This window comes from Poecilia latipinna, unplaced genomic scaffold, assembly GCF_001443285.1.
Source record: "Poecilia latipinna isolate Pla-1442-1.1 unplaced genomic scaffold, P_latipinna-1.0 Scaffold11, whole genome shotgun sequence".
Taxonomy (NCBI): domain Eukaryota; kingdom Metazoa; phylum Chordata; class Actinopteri; order Cyprinodontiformes; family Poeciliidae; genus Poecilia; species Poecilia latipinna.
The window spans coordinates 414409-435503 of NW_015112627.1; the positions used below are offsets into that span (position 1 = coordinate 414409).

Below are 21095 nucleotides of genomic sequence, written 5' to 3' on the forward strand. Positions count from 1 at the left end.
TCAAACAAATGATTGACCATCTTTGGGGGATAAAAGAAAAAAAGGCCTTCACTGGAGAGAAAATACTTTTTTTTGTATAATTCTTTGGTGTGATAAAATAAAATCCAGCTTTGAGCAGGTAAACCTTTCCGGACCATCAATTTGTGCCGAAGAAAAAAAGTTGTCGTAGTGAAGACACAAGCCTGCAGGGTCTCCTATTGACTGACAGCTCTCACTAAGCCATCCACCCTCCTGCTGATCTCCAGCAGCATCCCGGACTCACCTGCCGTGTGCGTGCTCAGAACGGTGCGAGGCACAAACCACGTGTGCTCTGAGCTGCAGCTTCCCATGTGCAGCACAAACAAACCCATGCATGCTCTCACAGCAGCTGTGTTTCTGAATGGACCCAGCAGACATTGTTCTGCTGTCACTGACTCGTCTCACGGGCCCAGGAGACACACTGCTGACATTTACCACCTCTTTTGCACTCCCCCACAGCACACACACACACACACACACGCACACACACACGCACACACACACACACACACACTCTCCCTCTTTCCTTTCTCATTCTTTCCTTCTTTACTACCATTCCCATCCAGCTCCTCAATCTCTCTCCCTGTGTCATGATGGAGGTGAGGATATGTGTGTGTTAATGAGTGGCCCTTTAAGGCTATTAGGCTAAGATTGGTATGCCCAGAGTCCCTCATTACCCAGCAAGCATTGCCCCCCACGCGGAATGGTAATTGGTACGCAGAGAGGGAGGGTCGAGGTAACCGTAGAAATAATAGGAGGATAAACACGGGATAATTGGGCGGATCGAGACGGAGAGGAGCGATTGATCAGGATGATTTGTGTCAGCGCAAGGGAGAGAGAGTGTGCGAGGAGAGCAGGGAGGTTAAAGGTCACAGTGTTGCATGTGTGCACATGTATGTAGACTTGTAGCGTCACCTCAGGGTGAAATACATTTATGTGCTCAAAGATATAAAGAAATGTGTAGAATTAAAATGCTCAAGTTGCCTAATTCATTTCAATGAAGCTGCTGTTTTTCTTGCAGGCAATGTGGCTCACAGCCCAGGGCGCCAACGTCTTAGGGAGCAGCTCAGGAATTAAATCTATTTGCTTATTTGCTTGTCCATTGGAGAGTGGATTTCATTGTGTTCAAAGCAGGAAATAATGAAACCTAATGTAAACATCACAGTTACAGCCCAACATCATGAAACCCCCTTCAGTTCATGCCTAATGCTCTGTTCAGATGGTATGGAAGCAAAATCCTGTCCAGCTTCTTTTCCAGGTTAACTGCACAGAGGATGATGAACAAAATAGAAAAAAATAATAATTATTAATAAGTTTTGTGTTTGAGGTTGAAGTTAGTGGAATGAATCAGGTTTAAGTCTCGGACATTACTCAGTATCAGAGCGACAGCATGGAAGCAAATATTTATGAACTGGGAGCTGACTGAGAAAGAAAAAAATGCAGCTGTAAACTTCTGATTGTGTCTGATTGAAGGATCACACCTCAGCACTGCTTAAATGGCTATTTCTCTGTTGTTAAATTAATCTGATATGCATTCCGTAATCTTAAGTTTAAAAAAATGAAGATTCATACTTTTCTCAAAAATATTGTTGAAACTTACCTTTGTACAGCAGCAACATGTAGCAACTGCATTAGACAGACTTGTCAGCTTTTGCATAATTTATTCCTAAAAGCACTGTTTGTAATTATTGAAATATTTTCTCCGTTTCTGAATTGATAAAAAAAGTGGAGGTTCTTATTTATTTATTTTTTTACATACGACGGTTCCCTGATTTAAGAATTTGATGTTGACTTCATTATAAAAGGCAGTCAGACTTCAAGGTAGTTTCTCCACACAGTGTAACATCAGCATCACCTGCAGGATCCTTATATGAACAGCAAAGTTTACCATCTTTCTGTGATTGTTGAGATTTCCTTTCAGCTTTCTTTCTTAGTAATTTCTTAACATTCCATATTTTCAACAAAAATGCTTAAAAATAAACTTATTTTTAAAAAACAAAAACTAAATATCTTATTTGAACGCGTTCAGTTTCTATACTGCATTGGGTGCTTAAATAAGGATGTGTTGCTGTGACAGAAGTAGATGCTGAAGTTTGAATGTGATTAGGACACATGATGCTTAAAGATAACAACCAAAACATTAAGATAAAACATCAAACATAACTGATAAATACCTAGAGTGTGATTAATTTTAGATGAATAACGTTGATCGTTTTAATTCAAAGTTAAATGTATTTGTAATTAATTAATGTTCATTCTCAGTGGAACCCATGAAATTAAATGCAACAACTCTAGTTTGTCTTGTTCCCTTCAAAGTTTTGTATTTAAAACAAAAATCTTTAATTTACCTGAATATGGAAGGAACCTGGGAGCAAAATTTAAACGGTGGGTTAATGTCGCCCTCAAGTGATCACAGTTGACATTGCAACAGTAATTTATCTTTTTGCTTTCATGTGATTTTGAAATGTTTAAAATCCAATAAAAAAAGGTTTTTACTATGTTCTGTTAAGAAATAGTGGAAATACTGTCTAGTGTCATTTATAAAATTAAGTATTAAAACATTTTTACAGCATTACACTACTTATGTGATGCCACATTGAACACAGCGATCAATATTTAGGAAAAAAAAAAGTGGGACTAATGTAAATAATTCTTAAACACTGATGAAAACCATTCCAATTCCCCAAATACAAAAGAGAAATATTTGATTTTTCAGTATAACCTAACTATTCAAGATGGTCTTTGTGTTATTTATTTAAAATTTATTTCTTTGCTGTGTATAGCATGTCTTTGAGTCATTTCTGTTTTTTATGTAACATATATGTATGCAACGGTACCAGAAGTAGACCTACAATGCCTGACAACATTCAGCATTTTTTATCATGCTACAACCTCCTTCAGTGTATTTTAGTGGGATTGTATGTACTAGACCAGCTGAAAAAATAGAAGTGAAGTAGAAGAAAAAATAAACATGAATGAAGAAGGTTTTCCACAAATAAAAATCTGAAAAGTGTGGCACACACATGTATTTAGCCTTCTAAATAAAATCCAAAAAACTCCTTTTGGCAAACCTTGAAAATGCATGCTCTCAGACAGTTGTCAATACGAAGTGCCTGACTTTGGGCAGAGAGTTTTTAGGTGTAAAGCGGGTATGGATATTAAAATTAGAAAACAATTTATCACATTCATTCCACTTAAACGGTGTACTAGTTTGTGTCACTTTGTCAAATAAAGTCCAGATGCACTGAAGTGATATTTGTACTCGCAGAGTGAAAAATAAGGTGTGTATTTATATGTAAAAATAATAATAATAAAAAAGAGGTTTGATTTGATCCCAGTGGTTCGCATTTTGTGTCTAATGGGATTGTTGTGAAAACAAGAACCCTTATTGATCGGCCCTGATGACAGCACGTCGCGGCTGCTTATTGGCTGATACATGAGGACGGAACCATTCACCGAGCTGAGAGATATGACGGATTAAATACAACCAGAAAGAATTAGGTTTTGGGTTTCACTGCGGATTAGGGCCACGTGCCTCTGTTACGTGATTGGATTACAAATCTGGGCAATTTTACGAGAAATTAGCCTGATAATCTCACAGAGTGAGCGACGCAGCATCCCGGCCCATCTCTGTGAAAACAGAGACAAACGGCATCAGAAGATGACTGCGTGACGCTGCCATGGATGAATCCGCAACCATTAACACATTCTAACAGAAATGAGGACCAGCCTCGACCGTTCTTCTTCCGTTTAGTGTTCGCGTATCACCTCCTGCTTCATTGTTAGTCATGGTTTTGTTGCGGAGCTTCGTGCGGCTGACGGTAATGCTATGCCAGAGCGGATGGTGGGGAGTCGCGTCGAGCCCCACCGACGAAGGAGCGCTTCGCACCGGCCACGGCGACCACGGAGAGCCGGGCCATCAGGAGCATCACAAGGATTCCTACAGCACATTCGCCTCCGAGTTTCTGGAGTCCAGATATTTGTCCGATGACGGTAAGGATCTGGTTCTCTTTGGATGAAATCCAGGAGGGTATACGTGAAGAAAAATGTGAGCCTGCGGGGCCTACTAGGTTAAGAAAACCAAAAAGGGGAAACGTGCTTTGTGATGAGTGTAAAGGCTGTTCAGCACCTAGGCCAGCTCCCTGCTGATCCAGTCTCCTCCTCACCCACACCTACCACACTCAGCAGATGGCCTCTCCTCATTTGGCCCAGTTTACCATTAGAAACAGATGATAGCTGTTTTGTTTACGTATCTTGCAGGTTATCCATTCCCCACAGCTCCACCAGTCGATCCTTTTGCCAAGATCAAAGTCGGCGACTGCGGAGTTACCAAAGGCTGCATAAGGTCAGAAACATCACAGCCATTCATCCTCTGTTTCTAAACTGATGTGCTGCTGCATTTTATGGGCGTCCTCTTATCAGAGCTATAGGGTGCCTTACTATAGGATCCACTCTCCTTAAATCCTTCCCACATTTGGTGAAATTACGATCACGTGCATTTTGTTAAGATTTTGTGAGCTAGAGCAACTCAAAGCAGAGTTAAAATTATACACACTTTATTTATTTTTAAATAAATAAGACGTCAAAAAGTGAATCCAATATTTGCATCAAGTCCTGAGGCAAATCTTTGTACTACTGCTTTTGCTGGTACTGCTGCTGCAGCCATGGGGATTGATTAGGAGAGGAGGATTTCTCTTTCAACTTGCACTACAGAAGACTAGAATTTATCCCATTTTTATAGATACCTCAAGGTCAGTCTGACTGGATTAAGAGTGTCTGTGAAAAGCATCTTTCAAGTCTTTCCAAAAATTGTCAAGTAGATTGAGGTCTGAGCTTTGACTGGTTCATTTTAACACTGACTATGCTTATATCTGAACCTTTTCAGATATAAATGAAATATCTGGCTGTGTGTTTTGGGTTTCTGTCCTGCTGGAAGATAAACCTTCACCCCAGTCTTATATGTTTTTGCAGTCTCTAACACCAAATTACGCTCAGGTGAAATCCAATTATTTGTTGGCTGAAGTGACCTCTCAATTGATTTTACTGGATTTTATTTAGGGGTAGCAATTTTCCTTCCACTGGCACTTAACAACTATGATGTACTTTGTGTTTGTCTACCATATTAAACCCTGCTAAAATTTAATTTGTGTTGGTAAAGTGACAAAATGTGAAGAAGTCCAAAGAGTACAAACACTTTTCTAAGAAACTGTAAACCTAAAAATTCTTCGTAGTCTATTACTATGAATCTGAATAGGACGTATTCATTCGTTTAACAAAATGCCAGAGTTTATGTCAACCTTATCTCTGACAATACAAAACCTTTTTTGCAGAAGGATTTGCATGTGTCTTTTCTGTTGACGGATACGTCCTGTACATGTGCAGGTACGGGAAGCCAGGGTGCGATGCAGAGACGTGTGACTACTTTCTGAGCTATCGCCGCATCGGTACAGATGTGGAGTATGAGATGAGTGCAGACACAGACGGCTGGGTCGCCGTGGGTTTCTCCTCTGACAAGAAAATGGTGAGAAGCTGTGCAACACCCGCGATCACTTCTCCTGTTTGTAAATGTTCATATTCATATTTGCTTTGCTAATCAGAACATGCCTTTTTTTTCTAAAGTAACGTGTCAGAAAATAAATAGTTTGCTGTTTGATTAACCAGGTTTGTATTGACTGTATGATAATGAAAGGTTGAGAAACGGCAAACATTAAGCAATGTGTTAGACAAGTCAAGAAAGTTTTTTTTTTTTTATCTTAGACATGTTTTTGTTTAAACATTTATTTAACAAACAAAAGTACAAGATATATGATTAATAGAACCTCTTTCTAGGACTTTCTCTCTCAAACGCAGTTCGAGAGGGTAAAAAAAAAGATACATTTTAGGGAAATTACAATAAGGACCATTGTAGAAGTACTGCAGATTAATCAGTGACTATAAAAGAAACATTCATGGTTCGGTCCATCAATGAATCTTGGCTTTCTACCTTGTGTACACCGTGCAGTTCATTCATCATGTAAAACACACAGTACACTGTTATTAAAAAATAAAAAAAGTATTGTTGGAAGAGCTCAGTGCCTAAAGGCAGAGACTGGACTTCTACTGGATACACATAATCCTCAAGTCGTCTGATGGTGCAGCATAAATAAACACATGAGCAACATCTTTGGATGCAACTTTGGTCGCTCTACACCGTCTGTCACTTCATCTACAAGTGCTACATGAAGCTGTTTGTTGCTACTCCAGTCAGAAACTGTGGTGACTATGAAATACTCTCACATGGGCAGATTATGTGTGCTTTACTCACCTATTTACTCACCTTGCTTTGCTCTCCTTTTGAAGACTTTTGGCTCATCTTAGGGGAACGACAGGTTCCCAAAGCAACAGCTAATAAGGCACACTGTACTTCGTTAGTATAAAATAGCATGCATGTTAGCACTGAAAGTGTTTCATTGAAATATACTTAGACATTATTTACAAAGTACTTACAAATATTATTGTAATGTATTTATTTTGAGATTTGGTAAAGCTTCCTGAAATATACACGTATATTTTTTTATATACTGTGTATATTTTTTTTTACTTGTAATATGCCTTGAGACAATATTTGTGGTGAATCGGCACTACAACAATACGCACATTAAATATGTTGATATAGTTTTTAAAGAATAATTGGCATCAGCTAAACCAGCATCACCAGTATCCTCAAATTACATCACCACTAAACAAATATTTTCTTCTCTCGATGAACCTTTCTGACGCAGGGTGGAGACGATGTGATGGGGTGCGTTCATGATGACAATGGACGTGTGAGAATCCACCATTTTTACAACGTCGGCCAATGGGCCAAGGAGATCAAGAGGAACCCGGCTCGGGATGAAGAAGGAATCTTCGAGAACAATCGGGTGACCTGCCGTTTCAAACGACCGTTGTACGTCCCGAGAGAGGAAACGCTGGTGGACTTGCATCTTTCCTGGTATTACCTGTTTGCGTGGGGACCTGCCATTCAAGGTACGTAAGAAGACCAAAACATCAGTCTGACTTCTTTACAAGAAATTCCAGCATAACATAGTCCCCACTGCACCAACAGGTTCCATCACAAGGCACGACATCGACAATCCTCCGGTCAGTGACCGCATGATCAGCATCTATAAGTATGAAGACATCTTCATGCCCTCCACAGCCTATCAGACCTTCAATTCTCCAATCTGCTTGCTGCTCATAGTAGCTCTCACCTTCTATTTGCTCATGGGGACACCATAATCAAGCACAGCCAATCACACTGGATAGGAGGGAGTTGATCGTGCAGCAATAAAAAAACTAAAATGTTGGTTGCCATAATGAAATGTATACTTTGCACAGATAAGGTCTATCTTAGATGTATGGAACATGATAGATTATACAAGCATCTCTCATCTTGACAAATGAATAAACACATGTTATGGAGGAGAAATGTGCTTCAGATATCTGATAATAGAGTAGTTTCAAATTAAACAGTCTTTTTCAGCATCTTTTGATTTAGAAGACAGTGTTTACACAAGCCAATGAATAATCTGGTAGTCATTTCAGGATCCTGCTGTTTGCTCGCAACTTGTGTGGAAACTTCCTGGAATCCAAAGAGGGAAGAAAAATTACACGAAAGAACATCTTTCCTGTTCCCTCACAGTGTTTGTGTGGAGACAAGCCAACATCCTCCTCAGCCACAGCAGTGACTTGTTTATAAAAGCAGAGAAAACACAACTGACGATATTGTCTTACATAAGCAATATTTTATTGAACTGGTAATACTTTATTTCTGCATCATGCTGTTTATGTAGCATTTTAATCACACATTGATATTCCTAAAAAAATTAAAATGTTCAGGACAGAAAATAAAAAAAAAGAAAGTTCAAGTATAAAATATAAAATAAAATCTTTTCTCTGTTTGAATCTATTGCCTTTTTTCCTCACACAGTACATGCCTTTGTAATATTTAAATGTACTCATAACAATGTGTGTTTAGCATTACAGGCTGCTTGAAACAGAATAGTTACACATCAACTTCTTTCTATTTCTACCTTATAACATTTTAGCAGCTGTTAAAAAAATTGCTCAGTATTTTTTTTTCTTCTTAATGAAGTCTGTTTCATCTTAAACTTAATTTCTTCTGATGTGAAAAAAGGTTTTGTTTTTGTGTGTCTGCTTAAATAGTTCTTTAGATAAACAGCCAAAGAACGATAAAAAAATTAATAATGAGGAAATACTGAAGATTAAAGGGCATGTTTCATTTTCCTACATTTCCCATGTTTCCCTGGAACAGTCGCTATTTCTACGTCATATGTTTTCCTCCGTCACGCGGCAGAGCCGTTGGAAGGACTACCCGGAGCAGCAGCGCTGTCATGGCAGATGAAGAGGAGTCGGCGCCGGAGCCCGCCGCTGTCTCTCCCCCGGGCAGCCCTCACACGGGCCGGCCTCTCTCCGTTTCTTTCTCCGAGAGCGTCCAGCCGGCCGTCGGGATGATGAGCCAACTGCTGTCCCAGCCGTCCTCCCTGAAGTTTGACAAAAACATCAAGCAGGCCTTCTACAACACTGGGGCGATGATCTTCGTGGCTATCTGCTGCGGGGCGGCTGTCCTGGTGTACTTCATCCTGGAGGCCTTCCTCCGCCCGCTGCTCTGGGCAGTGCTCTGCGGCACCTTCCTCCACCCTTTCAAGCACTCCCTGGCTCGGCTCGGCCGCTCGTGGCTCAGCGGCCTGCAGGACACCGGGACGCCCATCGTCGTGGGGACCCTGCTGGTCCCGGTGTGGTGCGTCAACTACGGGGTGGAGGAAATGGGCAAGCTGGTACTAAAGAGGCTGACGGTGCTGCTGGTGATCGGGGCGGGGGCGCCGCTGGCTTACTTCCTCTACCTCTTCTGGAGTGTCATCGGCATGCAGGTGATCCTCGGACATGTCTGCTGGGTCATCGGGGTCCTGCTGGACTGTTTCCACGTTGTGTGGGTGAGTTAACGCGCAGATTCATCGGAGCAGTTCCTCCCGTCACGGTTCAGACAGAAAGCCTGTTGTCAGTCAGGGTGAACAAGTTCAGCTTCATCAGCTGAGCTCAAATTATTCCAAGAAATTCAAATTTCTCTTCCAACTTGGTCAAAAACAGTGAAGAAACACGTTATTATTACTTTATTAATCCCAGAGGAGAGTTAGATACCGGCAATACACTTTTTTTCTTTATATTTTTTGGACTCTGAATGCATTTTTCTATTAAGCGTATTACCAGAAAAGAGCAGAAAAAATTTCAGCCCATTATCTCTAAAGGTTTTTGAGATTTTGGGGGGTGTATCTTGCCACAAACCCACCTTTGAGTAGAAAAAGATGGGGTTTTTGAAAGCCGATTACTTAAAAAATAAATAAATTTGACACTTATTTGTAATGACATCCTTTAAATATAAATAAATCATATCGAAAAACATGAATATGTACAGTATAAATCGTTTACTTTTAAAATGAAGGTTCTTTAAAATATGTAATTTTTAAAAATAAAACAAATTTCAATATTACCCTGACAGCAGAGAATGGCATGTTTGGGATACTATATTAAAAAATATATGTTGAAACCAAGCCCCAAAAACTATTTTGCCCGTCCTGCTATGTGGTCTTAACAGGCTCAATTTTTTGTAGGGGTCTTTATCTTTCAATAAAGATTTATTAGGCCGCAAAACTGCTTCCAAAGCTAATTTGACCGACGGAAAAAAAATTCAAAAATTGACAAAATTAAGTATTTTTTGATCACTCCCCAAACTTGTATTTTTCATCAGATTTCAATAAAACTTCTCTACTACAGATGAATTAGGCTGCTAAATAACATAAAGGCATCCATTTTGGCCATCTTTAATAGTTTCCTTGATATTGCTGGTATGAAATAGGGATTTTTTGTGTTTCTTAAAAAATCTAATTTTAGAGAATTTTTGACTTGCACCAAAATGTTTATTTTTTTATGCATTTCATTGAAACTTCCTTCCTAGATGTCAATTAGGCTGCAGCATCATATAAAAACATTTATTTATGGCTATCTTTAGTAGTTTTTTTTTCTATATTGTTGGGAGAAAATATAGATTTTTTTTTAGATTTCTTTTTTTATGGAAAATTCCCTACTACCGACCATCTGAAAAAGTGCCAAAGAAAGTACAGTTTATTATAAAAAGTGTCTAGAATTTATCATTTTAGTATAGATACAGTCACTTCAACATGCCGCCGCCCACATAATGATGCCCTGGGTGGTTGCCCATGCCTCCCATATCAGAAACCACCACTGAGCATATCTGCTAACGCGCTTCATGTCCTTGTTGCACAAATTGCATAAAATCAGCACAAACCTAAACCACACAAATACAGGTCATCATGCATAATTCCCGTGGCCCATAAAAACAGCGGATCTAATTCGCTTTTTTAAAATTATTAAACACCGGTACCTATTATAATGGGCAGAAATGTAAAACAGTTATGTACAGCCTCTTAGTTTTATATCAGAAAATAATACAAAAAGGGCCATAGGTTACTGTTTGGGCACATTTAATTATAAAATATTCGCACTGAAAAATAAACGTGATTTTTAAAAGTGTATTTGTTTTAATCAGATTCTTAAAACATGATAACCTTGAGCAAAAGTACAACAGAATTACTGTACTTCCACAGAACTTTTTTTTTCTTTTTTTTTACCATTTTCTAAGTGCTTTTATGTAAAGTAGGAACAAACTGACGTTCTTACTCCTGTTAAGATAAAATATTGTACATCACAATGTAACAGTTCACTTTTTCTGTTAATATTTCAGTAGAGAAAACGCAAAGATGTGGAAATAGTAACTAAATGAAGTAATAAATTGGTTTTAGCTTCTTCTGTGCTGTGCTCTTTTAATTTACCTGGCCCTGCTTATTATACATACAATAACATAAGCTTTTAGCATATAGTTCATACGTACTACTGTAAGTAAAAAGTTTTAGATCAGCCTCTCTTTAGACTCATAAATTACATAAAATATGATCTTGGATGCCTCAGCATAAACAGTTGACTCAATTACACGATTTAATTTGCTTGTTGCCTGATCTAATTTTCTGTATTTTCAGTGTCTGACTGATCAAAAATCTTATTATTCCAAACCTGCCCCACAAACAAATCCAAATTAGATTAAATGTTCCTTAGGCTCTGTGGTGAGTTTGAATATGTCTGGCTATGGATAGAAAATGGAACACTGGTGCTGTGAAAAAGTATTTATAACAACAAACTTTGATAGATGTGTTTATAGAGAAAATCTATTAATATTAATAGATGGAATAATAGAACTTGAAGCCTTAGAGTGAACTTAAATGAGCCAAGAAATCTCAAAATGTCTTGTTTGTTTTATTGTTTTGCTCCTTTAGGTGTGCAGTGTCGTGTTTGGCTACTTGCTGGCCGTCTGTCTCAAGTGGAGTCCCCAGACTGAGTGCTACCTGAGAGCCATGGCGCTTCCCGTCTGGGCTGTTCTGCTCTTCTACATCGGTGAGTCTGGACCTGCTCAGGCACATTTTCACATTTTTTTACACAAACTGCCTCTTTTTCCCTCTGCGGTTTGGCGGTAGGAGGGGAATTTAATCTCCCACATCTCACCCGAGTGCAAGAGGCGTAAGAGAATGTCTTGTCCCCACACGTCCCCTGGACTGAGCATGTGTGGAGTCGCATAGTAAGATGAGGAAGTCTGGCTGTATTTTTAGCACACTTCTAAGGTTAGAAAGCACTGCTGACCTTCAAGTGAGAAATATTAAAAGTGACTACAAGCTGTCCAGAAGTGGTAGCAGCATTGTTGTAGTGTTGCCAGCTCAAACAGAGCAAAACCACTGCCTGAAAACTCACATTTTTTTTAAATCAAACTCATGACTGAAACAGGTTTCTCTGTGTTTTGATACATCGTCATCACTCACATTTCTCTTATCTGATTTCAGTTTCTCTGACCGGGTCGTGGAGGGTGCCGATATTTATGGTGGTGGTGGCGCTCCTCATTGTGGGCTCCCTGGAGAAACCCCCTGTTCCAGGAAAAGGTAAAGTCGTATGTGCTCAAATATACTTCCAAATATGGCAAACAAGAGGAAGGAAGTCATTTAAATACAGAAGACCGACTGAGAAAATGTGTTGATTTGATGGTCATCAGAGATAAGTCAGGGGGTTCTTCACTTTCTGTCTTTTCAACTCGCATACACTTCGTCTTCTTCTTTAGTGATAACAGTACTATTAACTATTACAGAAATAAACGTGTTCTAGAAAAACGTGCAGATGCTCATTTGGAAAGAATCTTTTTGAGTAGCTTTGTGACAGTGATGAGGTCTCGTACTAAAATAACTTGGTATGAATTTGTCCTCCTGGTTGGTCAAGCACAGCCAGACCTCAGATTACGTTACAGCAGCTAGATACTTGGCCAACAGCGGGGTTTTGTGAAAGCAAACGAAAGGAGGCAGTTTGGACAATTGACTTCAGTGAAGACGTAAAGTCCTATTAAAAAAATGCACAGAAAATATTCACAGCTTGGTTTTCAGTGATCTCTGCCTGTGCTTGTTCCTTTTCTCGCCCCACAGGAGAGCTGCCGGGACAGATGCTCTCGCTGGCTGCCAACACGATTTTCATGGCCATTTCCTGCAGCAACCTGCAGCCAAAAGCAGAGTCCAGTGAGGCTTCCAGCACAGGTGGGGAAGCTCCTCTCCATCACCTAAACACCCAAACTTGCTTTAAATAGTGCTTTGTTTATTAATTAGTAATAATAATTAGGTAACCATAGAAGGAAATTAGTTGCCTTTGATTTTATTTAGTGGCATCAGAGTAAAATTGGCTGGAAACTTTTCTCGCTTTATTTTTCTTCCACCTACCCATCATGCACTTCTCTTTGCTGGTTTCTCACATAAAATCACATTAACATAATCTGTACGTTTGTGTTTTTTACATGGAAAAAAAAAGTACACTCAACAGTGTACTTGTGTATTTTCTTTTTCCTTTTTTTAAATTTGTTTTTCTCCCTTCCTTCCTCTCGACGACGGGGTGCCGTCAGTAGGTCCCGTGCCCCCCACGCCGGGCTTCCCTCGCCCCCTAAAGTCCAGCCTCCAGCTGAAAGAGAAAAGCAGTCGGAAGTCCAGCGACATCTACTTCATCTTGCTGGTCTGGGCCATCGTGCTGGTCCAGATGTGGCTCAACTTCTGGATCCTCCAGCTGCTGCCCATCCCTGTGGCTGGTAACACGTAGACCGCACTCATCTGTCGTCACTTCCACATGGAAAGATCCCCTGTAGTTGCGTATTTTGCTACTCTGTTGCTTCAGTTTGGGTGTTGAAGAAGCTGATGGTCCGCTTTGGTGTGAAGAGCTTCGCAGAGCGGACTCTGAGCTTGTGGTGGACCGTGTTGGAGAAGTTCGTATGGGAACGCGAAGAGGCCTTGTTGCCTGGACCAATCAAAGGCCTCGCTCAGTTCCTGCTGCGTGTTGACACCAAGGTAATGCATTCTGGTGGTATGTAGTTACTTTTTATTCTGTGTTGATCACCTGAAATGATCACAAAGCGAAACGTTATATTTCACCGGTACACATTTTGATTTTTCAAACTGTTTAGTGGTCACTTTATCTACAGAAGGTCTTCAGTGGTTAATAAATCAAAAATGTGCTGGGTATCTGCGAAAAGAGTTGCCCATTTAACCCTCGTTCTTAGATTGGAGCCTTTTCACGGGCCTCTTAAATGTTTCACAAAGCAAGTACGTAAGAAACTCACAATAGGCATGTTTAATATGTCAGATATTGTCCAAAACTACATTCTGGTTTTGGAAATAGTTTCAGAGTTAAACACCTCAAAACATATGAGGCTAATGCAATGCTAGTTTTTATTTTTTGCTAGAATTTGCACATTTTGTAGACTGTAAATGACCAGTTCATATTTGTAGAAGTCTAAAATCTGTAGATTCACATTAAACAGAACACAGTGCATTTTAAATTACTTTTAGGATTAGAAAACTGCAGTAGGAATTTTCAAACATAAGCATGCACATTTGTCCTGTGCATGCTTAAAGACTTTTCAGCTTTAAGAAACAGCAAAGTATCATCAGTTTTAGACCTTCACAAGTGACATCGATGACACTGTGGTTTCTCTTGACAACAGATATTTAGTCTAAACAGATGTCTCTTCAGGACAACCTTTTGTTTCCACGCATCAGTCAGACTCGACACACAGAGCTACAGTCTCCTGCAAAGTAACATGCTGCTCCTGCTGGCAATGTTTCCTTGCTGTTCAGTTTTCTCAATTGCTGGGCTAATGTTAGCATAGCATGTTTCCTCTCTTTTTTGTGATAGAACTTGTTAATTCAGCTGGCGATACGCTAATGGGGCTCTAGGTAATGGTGTAGGGACAAAATGTGTTTATTGTGAGTTTACTTTCCTACGTGAACAGCTACGTGCTTTGCTTTGAACTTTAATTAATTTGTTGACTAGCGTTTCAGCTCATTTTTGCAAAGCATGTGATAGTTTTGCAAAACATGCACTCAAAAATAGATCGTGATTAAAACGCCCAATCAAGCAAATTGAAGCCACATGAGTTACCGTCGTCACTGAGTTGAGTTTAGTCAGGGAACTCTGATCCAGTCAAATAAGGACATCCCAAAAAATAGATTTGAGCTTTATTTTTATGAGTCCGGTTGTAACTGAAGACTGAAAAACCTGGGTTACGACCACTGGTATTCATCTTTAATGCAGCCAGTTTAATTTTCAGGCTGTACAAGTGAGTTTACCTTGATTGAAACCTTTATAGATAACTCTACACTCAGTGGTGCCTTGTAGCTACTGATTTGCCATTAAGACTCAGTTTCAGACTCTCAGAGTTATTTCCAGCAGCTGCTGTTGTGGAAAGTTTTAATACACCGACTGTGGATGAAGCAGCCAGCGCCAACTGGAGGAGATGGTGAAGTTAGACCTAAAAATAGAGCTGAATGGGGGGCGAAGTTTGGCAGAATGCTGATCAAATGAACAGAAACAGTTTAATTTGAGATTGTCACGCTTGCTGGTTGTTTTCTTTGCACTGTCGGATTGTATTACCGGTAATGTTCGGTGTCTCCTACAGCATTAGAACGAACACTGTAGACGTTTTTATCACAGATCACTTTTGTGGCATTGGATGCGGCTGTGTGTTTGCACCCGACCCTCTGTGTACAGCCTTTTATGAGATCCTGCCTGCTGCAGTGTGTCCACTCACTGCTTGCACCCAAACAGAGGATGTCTTCTTGTCTTATGGGGGGCGGAGAGGGCATGAGGCGACTGTTGCACATATCTCTCCAATAACAATCTTCCCAATGTCTCTTTGTCTCCTCCCCCAAGCTCTGGCATTGGCTTAACAAGCAGGTAATAAGTGCTTGTGTGTGAGAGAGCACGAGGGTAAAGAATTAACCTCCGTCTTCATGTTGGTGTGTGTGAAGGAGTGAACACACCTGTTAGCTGCTTGGACTGGCTTCTTTTTTTATCCTGCTCCATCCACTGTCATCTCCCTGTCATCTTTGTTTGTTACCTCGCTGCTTTCCTGCTTCCTGTGTTTTTTTTGTTGTTTTTTTTTTATTTTTGCAGGAAGCTGCAGTGGGGAGGTGGAGGTGGTACTTGTTGCCCCCGTCCCCACATACGCTCCCCACCCTCTCGCCACCATCTGTATCTTCCCTGCTTTGATCCAGCTGGCAGATTTGTTTTGAGAGACTGTGTGAGCTGCATGGAGAGATGGCTGATGTAAAGAAAGCGGAGAGGAGTTGGGAGGAGAGGAGTGTTTTTGATCTGCGGGCTCAGAAAGATGATGTTTTAATCATTATGAAGCTTCACTCTGAGAGGCTCTGTGAGAGTTTAGGCTTTAAAGTGCATGCAGTAAATTGTGTGATGGTCAAAAGCTTCTGTTACCATCTGAATAAATTCATTTTGTAACGGAGATAATAAATTTTACTCAAGACATGACTGCCTATCTGAAACATAGAGCTGTTTTAGATCATTTTGTTTGAGGCAGGCGAAGATTAAGATGTCCTCTGAAACGATTAGTCGTGATGAATTGATATTTGAAATAATTTATCAACTAATTTAGTAACTGATTGATTGTTAACTGGAATGTACAGACTCAAAATAGGGAATTTGCTGAAAGACCAACTTGCTCAGAGCAGTAATTAGGCAAAAACTCTACAAAGAATATATACATTTTGCATTTAAAATAAAACAAAAAAAGACCTTAATCTGTGAATCTGTTACCCAGAATTCCTGTAGTGTACGTTTAAGATTCAAATTCTGTAAAAGAAAAAAAAAAATCACGTTAGCTCCTTTTCTATCCAGCTATTCACCAGTTTATCTAAAAATAGTCAACAGATTAACTGTTTTGATGTTTATTGATATTTTACGTAGGCTTTTGTTCTGCCCTGAATGAAAATCTTTGTAAATTGTTCTATGTGTGAATATGCTACTGCATTAAACTAATAATTTATTTCTACCAGAGAAGTTTCGAAATATGTGAAAGGTGCTGTTTTGTATCAATTCTTCAGTTGATTCAAGTTAAGCGTCAGTTTCTTCTAACAGGAACACGACTTGTTTAAAACTGTGGTCTAATTTAAACCCCGTTAGTGGCTTTGTGTATTCCGAGTCAGACATTCACTAAGAGTCTGTTGCTCTGAATATAGTATCACTACTGCAGTACTTTAAATTTGCACTAGATTTATGAGCGACTAGAAGAAATCTATATCATTAGGAACTTAATTTACAGCTTTAATCCTTTTTCATATGTGGTGAGTGTGTCCTTTTTGTAATAAAATTTGGTTATTGGGTTTAATTCACCTCAGTTTGCCAGGTAAAGGTTTACATCTGTAAATTTGCAGCTGTAGTGCAGCAGCTCCTGTACTGACCGCTGCATCATTAACCGTTCATGTAACAATGCACTGATGCGTCTGGACATCTAACAGCTTCCTCCACTCATTTGCTGTGGACTTCAATAAGTTTAATACTTTCTGAGAGGAAATGTGATGATCAATGGAAACACCTGAGAAACCTGAGTTTAAAACCCAAAAATCTGGAAAATAAATGAATCCTTTTGTATCTGAAGTATTTCTTTTTTCTTTTCTTTTTTTTACACATGTGCTGTTACGCGTATGTGGGGTGTAAAACGGAGAGACCGACAGCTTCAAGATAAAGAGTTGTTAGATTTGGATCTGAGAGTCTAATGGGGTAATTGAACAAAAACAAAACGTTAAAATATAGTTTTTTTTTGTCCTGAGCGACCTCATTACAGGATCTCTCCACAGTCGGGGACGCTTCCATAATAAGATCTTCATGATTCTGGGCTAAAGTCACAACTATTTACCAGCTCCTGAATCGGATTAAAAGTACGATCCATTTGATTTAGCCCTTCCCGGCTGGAATAACACACAGCTGATAAAATGTGGTTGAACCAACTGGTTTTAAAAGCAGAAATCAGCTGAATCAGAAGATTGTAACTTGAGTTTAAGAGCATGCATTTTATGTTTCCAGACCTGCACACTTCAGGCTTAATAAATCAGCCACCTTTTATCTTTGGGTTTAAAACCTGAAATGGGGAAGACGCAGGTTTCTCCGTGTGTCTGGTCACTGTGGCGTTGAACTCTGCTAAAGTATCTTCTCCGTCTCCTTGCCAGATGATCGTGTGGCTGGAGCGATCGCTGGACAAAATCATCAGCATCTTCATCATCTTCCTCCTGGTCACAGGGACTCTGCTCATGGCTCTTCTGCTCACTGCTATGGTCAGTTTTTGTTCTGTATTCAACTCTCACACTTATCACGTCCAAACGTCTCCCTGGATTCCAAAGCAGCTTCATCTCACTCCTTAGGTTCATCACGAAAGCGCTCACATCGTTGAAGTTGCCAGTAACCTCATCAACGAGACTCTTTCCAACCATCCAGAATGGGCTAAGTAAGGCATTTTTTTTTTAAATCATCTATCTTTGCTTTTTTTTTTTAATGTTTCTACATTTAATGATTGTTTTTTTTTTCTTTCTTATGTTTCCTCCTCTAGTTTGCTTCCAGAAGCTCGTGTCGTGCAGAAAGCTCTGAATTCAGCTGCTACTAATGTCTATCAGCACGGGAGAGAATGGATAACACAGAAGGTTAGAAGGTTTTGGTTTATTCTAAATGTGAAAAAAAATAAATAAAAAAAATAAAGTCTGACAGGCTGAAGCTCAAGACAACTTTAACTTTGCGTTCAGCTTCAAAAGATGTTGGGGGATAAGGTGAACAACACAGCGATGATCGAGAAGCAGGTGTTGGAGCTTTGGGACCGACTTTACCACTCCTGGTTCGTGAAGGTGTGTGACACCAGCCGCCTGTTAATCTGCATGTTTTCGATTCGTATGTGGAATTATCATCGGCTCGTTGCTGCAGAACGTGACCCACAGCGGGCGGCACCGCGTGCAGAAGAACATGGCGCACAGACAGAACAGTTGGCTGGGGGACATCCTGGACTGGAAGGACATCGCCTCTTTCGTGCAGGAAAACATCGAGACGCTGCTGTCTGTAAGATCAGAATTTGTCTGAATTTACAGATTTATAATGTATTTGCATTGAACACAGCCTCCTCCTGCAGGAGTTTGTCTGAAGACCTTTGACGCATTTTCAACATGCATCTATTAAACCTGAAAAAAAAAAAAAAATGAAACAACGGATGAACATGTAGAAAAACGCTGTTTAAAATACCAGGACATTTAAAAAGGAAAACTTGATCCGCACACCTCTAATTTAACAGACTATTTGGAAATCCGGTTTCCCTCTGGATGCTCGTGTTTACCTTCTTCTTCTTCTTCTTCTTCTTGTCCTGTAGATCCTGGAGTCTCTGTGGGTGGTGATGAGCAGGAACGTCGGCCTCCTCTTCTCCACCACCACCACCCTCTTCACCGTGTTGTTCCACAGCGGCACGGCGCTGCTCAACTTTGCGCTGAGTCTGGTATGAATCACCGGGTGAACCAGCTCAAAAACACTCAGGGGAGCTTTTCCTCCTTTGATTTTCTGCTGCTGTTGGGCTTATGAAAGATGTTCCATCATCGGAAGAGTCTCAGCTCACACCTTCCCCCGATAACCAGACTTATTCCGACATAATCCGAAAGATTTACACACTGCAAAAACACAAAATCTTACAAAGTGTTATTGGTCTAGTTTCCAGTAGCCCAAAAATACAAATGTAGTTGTTTTTTTTTTTTTGCGGTCTGTTTGATAGATAATAAGATCGTTTTTGCAGTGTTAGGCCCATGAGGAGGTTTTTATTCAGCTCCGGTGCTGATGTGTGGTCTCTGCTGCCATGCAGGTGATTTTCCTCACCACTCTGTTCTACCTGCTGAGCTCCAGCGGCGAATACTACAAACCCGTCAAATGGGTCATCAACCTGACGCCGCTCTCGCAGCCCGGACCCTCCTCCAACATCATCGGCCAGTCCGTGGAGGAGGCCATCAGGTTTGCGTCGCGACTGCGAATAATAATGAGACACGAAAGACCTTCCTTCACGTGGATGACGGTCGATGTTTGCGTTACAGAGGGGTGTTCGACGCCTCCTTCAAAATGGCGGGCTTCTACGGCCTCTACACCTGGCTCACTCACACCATCTTCGGCATCAACATCGTCTTCATTCCCTCCGGTGAGTCCGTGTGTTTGCAGCAGATTGCGGTGTTGTTATTACCAAAACGCTCGGTGCTGAGTGGCTCTTTCGTTGCCGGCCCGCAGCTCTGGCCGCCATCTTGGGCGCCGTGCCTTTCCTGGGGACGTACTGGGCGGCGGTGCCGGCTGTGTGCGACCTGTGGCTGGCTCAGGGCGAAGGGGTCAAGGCCGCGCTGCTGCTCATCTGCCATCTGCTCCCGACGTATTTTGTGGACACGGCCATCTATTCGGATATATCGGGGTATGTTTGCATGCACGGCTCTGAAAAAAAAAAAAACCCCAAAAAAACCTGATAAACAAATCCAGATCTGGAACTTTATGGCTGTAAAATGCAAATATTACAGCAGATGTTTAACAAAGTTTTTTTTTTTTTTTATTTGAAAGGGACTTTCCTAATTAAATAAAGGTCAAACTAAAAATTTATTTGTTTATATTTTTACATAAACTGCTGCTTGAGAGAGTCCTAAAAAATTGCGTCTTGCGGAAAAGTGTTGACACCCTTCAGTTTATTCACATTGTGTCACGTTGCATATTTTGGTATGTAAATTAACCTAAAAATAAGAATAGTTGTCCTCTTCCTGGCCTTAAAGGTTTGCTCAAAAACATTAATGAACAAACAGCATCATGAAGACCAAGGAGAGCAGACAGGGGTTTAGGAGTAACTTTGATTTCAAGTTACTGAGAAAAACAAAACTAAACAAAAACAGACATTCATTCTCCAAATCGTTCAAAATGAATTACAACCTGCTTTAGTGTTCATCTCCATACGTTATACATTTTTTAAAGTGTCGGTTCCTTTTCTCAGGGGCGGCCATCCGTACCTCACAGGCCTGGCAGTCGCAGGTGGAGCGTACTATCTTGGCCTGGAGGGGGCGATAATCGGCCCCATCCTCCTCTGCATCCTGGTGGTGGCAGCAAACATCTACAGCGCCATGCTGATGAGTCCCAGCTCTGCACTCCCCACACCAGTCCAGCCGAACTGGCCCACACACCCCATGAGGTACACACACACACGCACGCACACACACACACACACACACACACACACACCTACAGCTGATTAAGCCATCCCAGTTTATCCGGTTCTTCCTTCATTGTCCTCTCGTCTTGAAGTACCTTTGCAGAGTCCACTCCCTCTGTGCTGAAGACGACCTCTGACTCAAAGTGAGGGTGTGTATCCCTGCAGAACGTCACACGGGTCAGGGACTCGCTTCCCGCCTGGCAGCCTCCAGAAGCTCGACCCGGACCAAGAAGAAGAAGAGGAGGAGACGCTGCGATTGCCGGTGCTGTCCCAGAGCGTCCCAGAGCCAGCAGGCATCCTGATCCCAAATCCAGAGCAACGCCAGCACTCTGCGTTTCCGATGAGAAGTCAATTTCCATCACCTTTCAGAACTCAGTGCCTAATTTATTTTGTAATATTGAAC

General features: G+C 40.8%; 3 protein-coding genes across 7 annotated transcripts in view; 2 read left to right on the plus strand and 1 right to left on the minus strand.

Moving 5' to 3' along the window:
• Nucleotides 1–3455: 3455 nt before the first annotated feature.
• Nucleotides 3456–7335, plus strand: frrs1l (ferric-chelate reductase 1-like). The gene is made up of 5 exons (XM_015030091.1): nucleotides 3456–4011; nucleotides 4279–4363; nucleotides 5401–5539; nucleotides 6780–7026; nucleotides 7106–7335. Exons 1-5 carry the CDS (start codon nucleotides 3807–3809, stop codon nucleotides 7276–7278), a joined length of 849 nt encoding a protein of 282 aa, XP_014885577.1. The 5' UTR covers nucleotides 3456–3806; the 3' UTR covers nucleotides 7279–7335.
• Nucleotides 7336–7931: 596 nt separating this feature from the next.
• On the plus strand, nucleotides 7932–21095 carry tmem245 (transmembrane protein 245). Of its 4 annotated transcripts, none has more exons than XM_015030048.1 (18): nucleotides 7932–8993; nucleotides 11406–11523; nucleotides 11964–12059; nucleotides 12591–12698; nucleotides 13058–13237; nucleotides 13324–13493; nucleotides 15358–15381; nucleotides 17667–17771; nucleotides 17859–17941; nucleotides 18044–18134; nucleotides 18234–18332; nucleotides 18409–18540; nucleotides 18845–18967; nucleotides 19325–19470; nucleotides 19551–19651; nucleotides 19738–19912; nucleotides 20477–20671; nucleotides 20785–21095. In XM_015030048.1, exons 1-18 carry the CDS (start codon nucleotides 8274–8276, stop codon nucleotides 20837–20839), a joined length of 2721 nt encoding a protein of 906 aa, XP_014885534.1. In that variant the 5' UTR covers nucleotides 7932–8273; the 3' UTR covers nucleotides 20840–21095. The 4 variants fall into 4 exon arrangements, with proteins under 4 accessions (XP_014885534.1, XP_014885542.1, XP_014885552.1 ...); XM_015030056.1 differs by having other exon boundaries at nucleotides 13061–13237; XM_015030066.1 differs by lacking the exon at nucleotides 15358–15381.
• The window catches only part of galnt1 (UDP-N-acetyl-alpha-D-galactosamine:polypeptide N-acetylgalactosaminyltransferase 1), a 72524-nt gene continuing 72107 nt past the window's right edge, over nucleotides 20679–21095 (minus strand). The window contains exon 15 of one of the 2 annotated variants that reach the window (XR_001424670.1): nucleotides 20679–20721. The gene's annotated coding sequence lies outside the window, so the exon portion shown is untranslated. The remainder of the gene's footprint in view (nucleotides 20722–21095) is intronic. The other variant, XR_001424671.1, reaches the window with a different exon arrangement.

Excerpts from the sequence above, each read along its gene's own strand:
- frrs1l (XM_015030091.1), top strand. The coding sequence starts at position 3,807 with ATGGTTTTGTTGCGGAGCTTCGTGCGGCTGACGGTAATGCTATGCCAG. Across the intron at positions 4,364-5,400 it reads GTTACCAAAGGCTGCATAAG|GTACGGGAAGCCAGGGTGCG; the intron begins GTCAGAAACATC and ends GTACATGTGCAG. Across the intron at positions 7,027-7,105 it reads GTGGGGACCTGCCATTCAAG|GTTCCATCACAAGGCACGAC; the intron begins GTACGTAAGAAG and ends CTGCACCAACAG.
- tmem245 (XM_015030039.1), top strand. The coding sequence starts at position 8,274 with ATGTTTCATTTTCCTACATTTCCCATGTTTCCCTGGAACAGTCGCTAT. Across the intron at positions 12,060-12,590 it reads ACCCCCTGTTCCAGGAAAAG|GAGAGCTGCCGGGACAGATG; the intron begins GTAAAGTCGTAT and ends CTCGCCCCACAG. Across the intron at positions 15,382-17,666 it reads GGCATTGGCTTAACAAGCAG|ATGATCGTGTGGCTGGAGCG; the intron begins GTAATAAGTGCT and ends TCTCCTTGCCAG.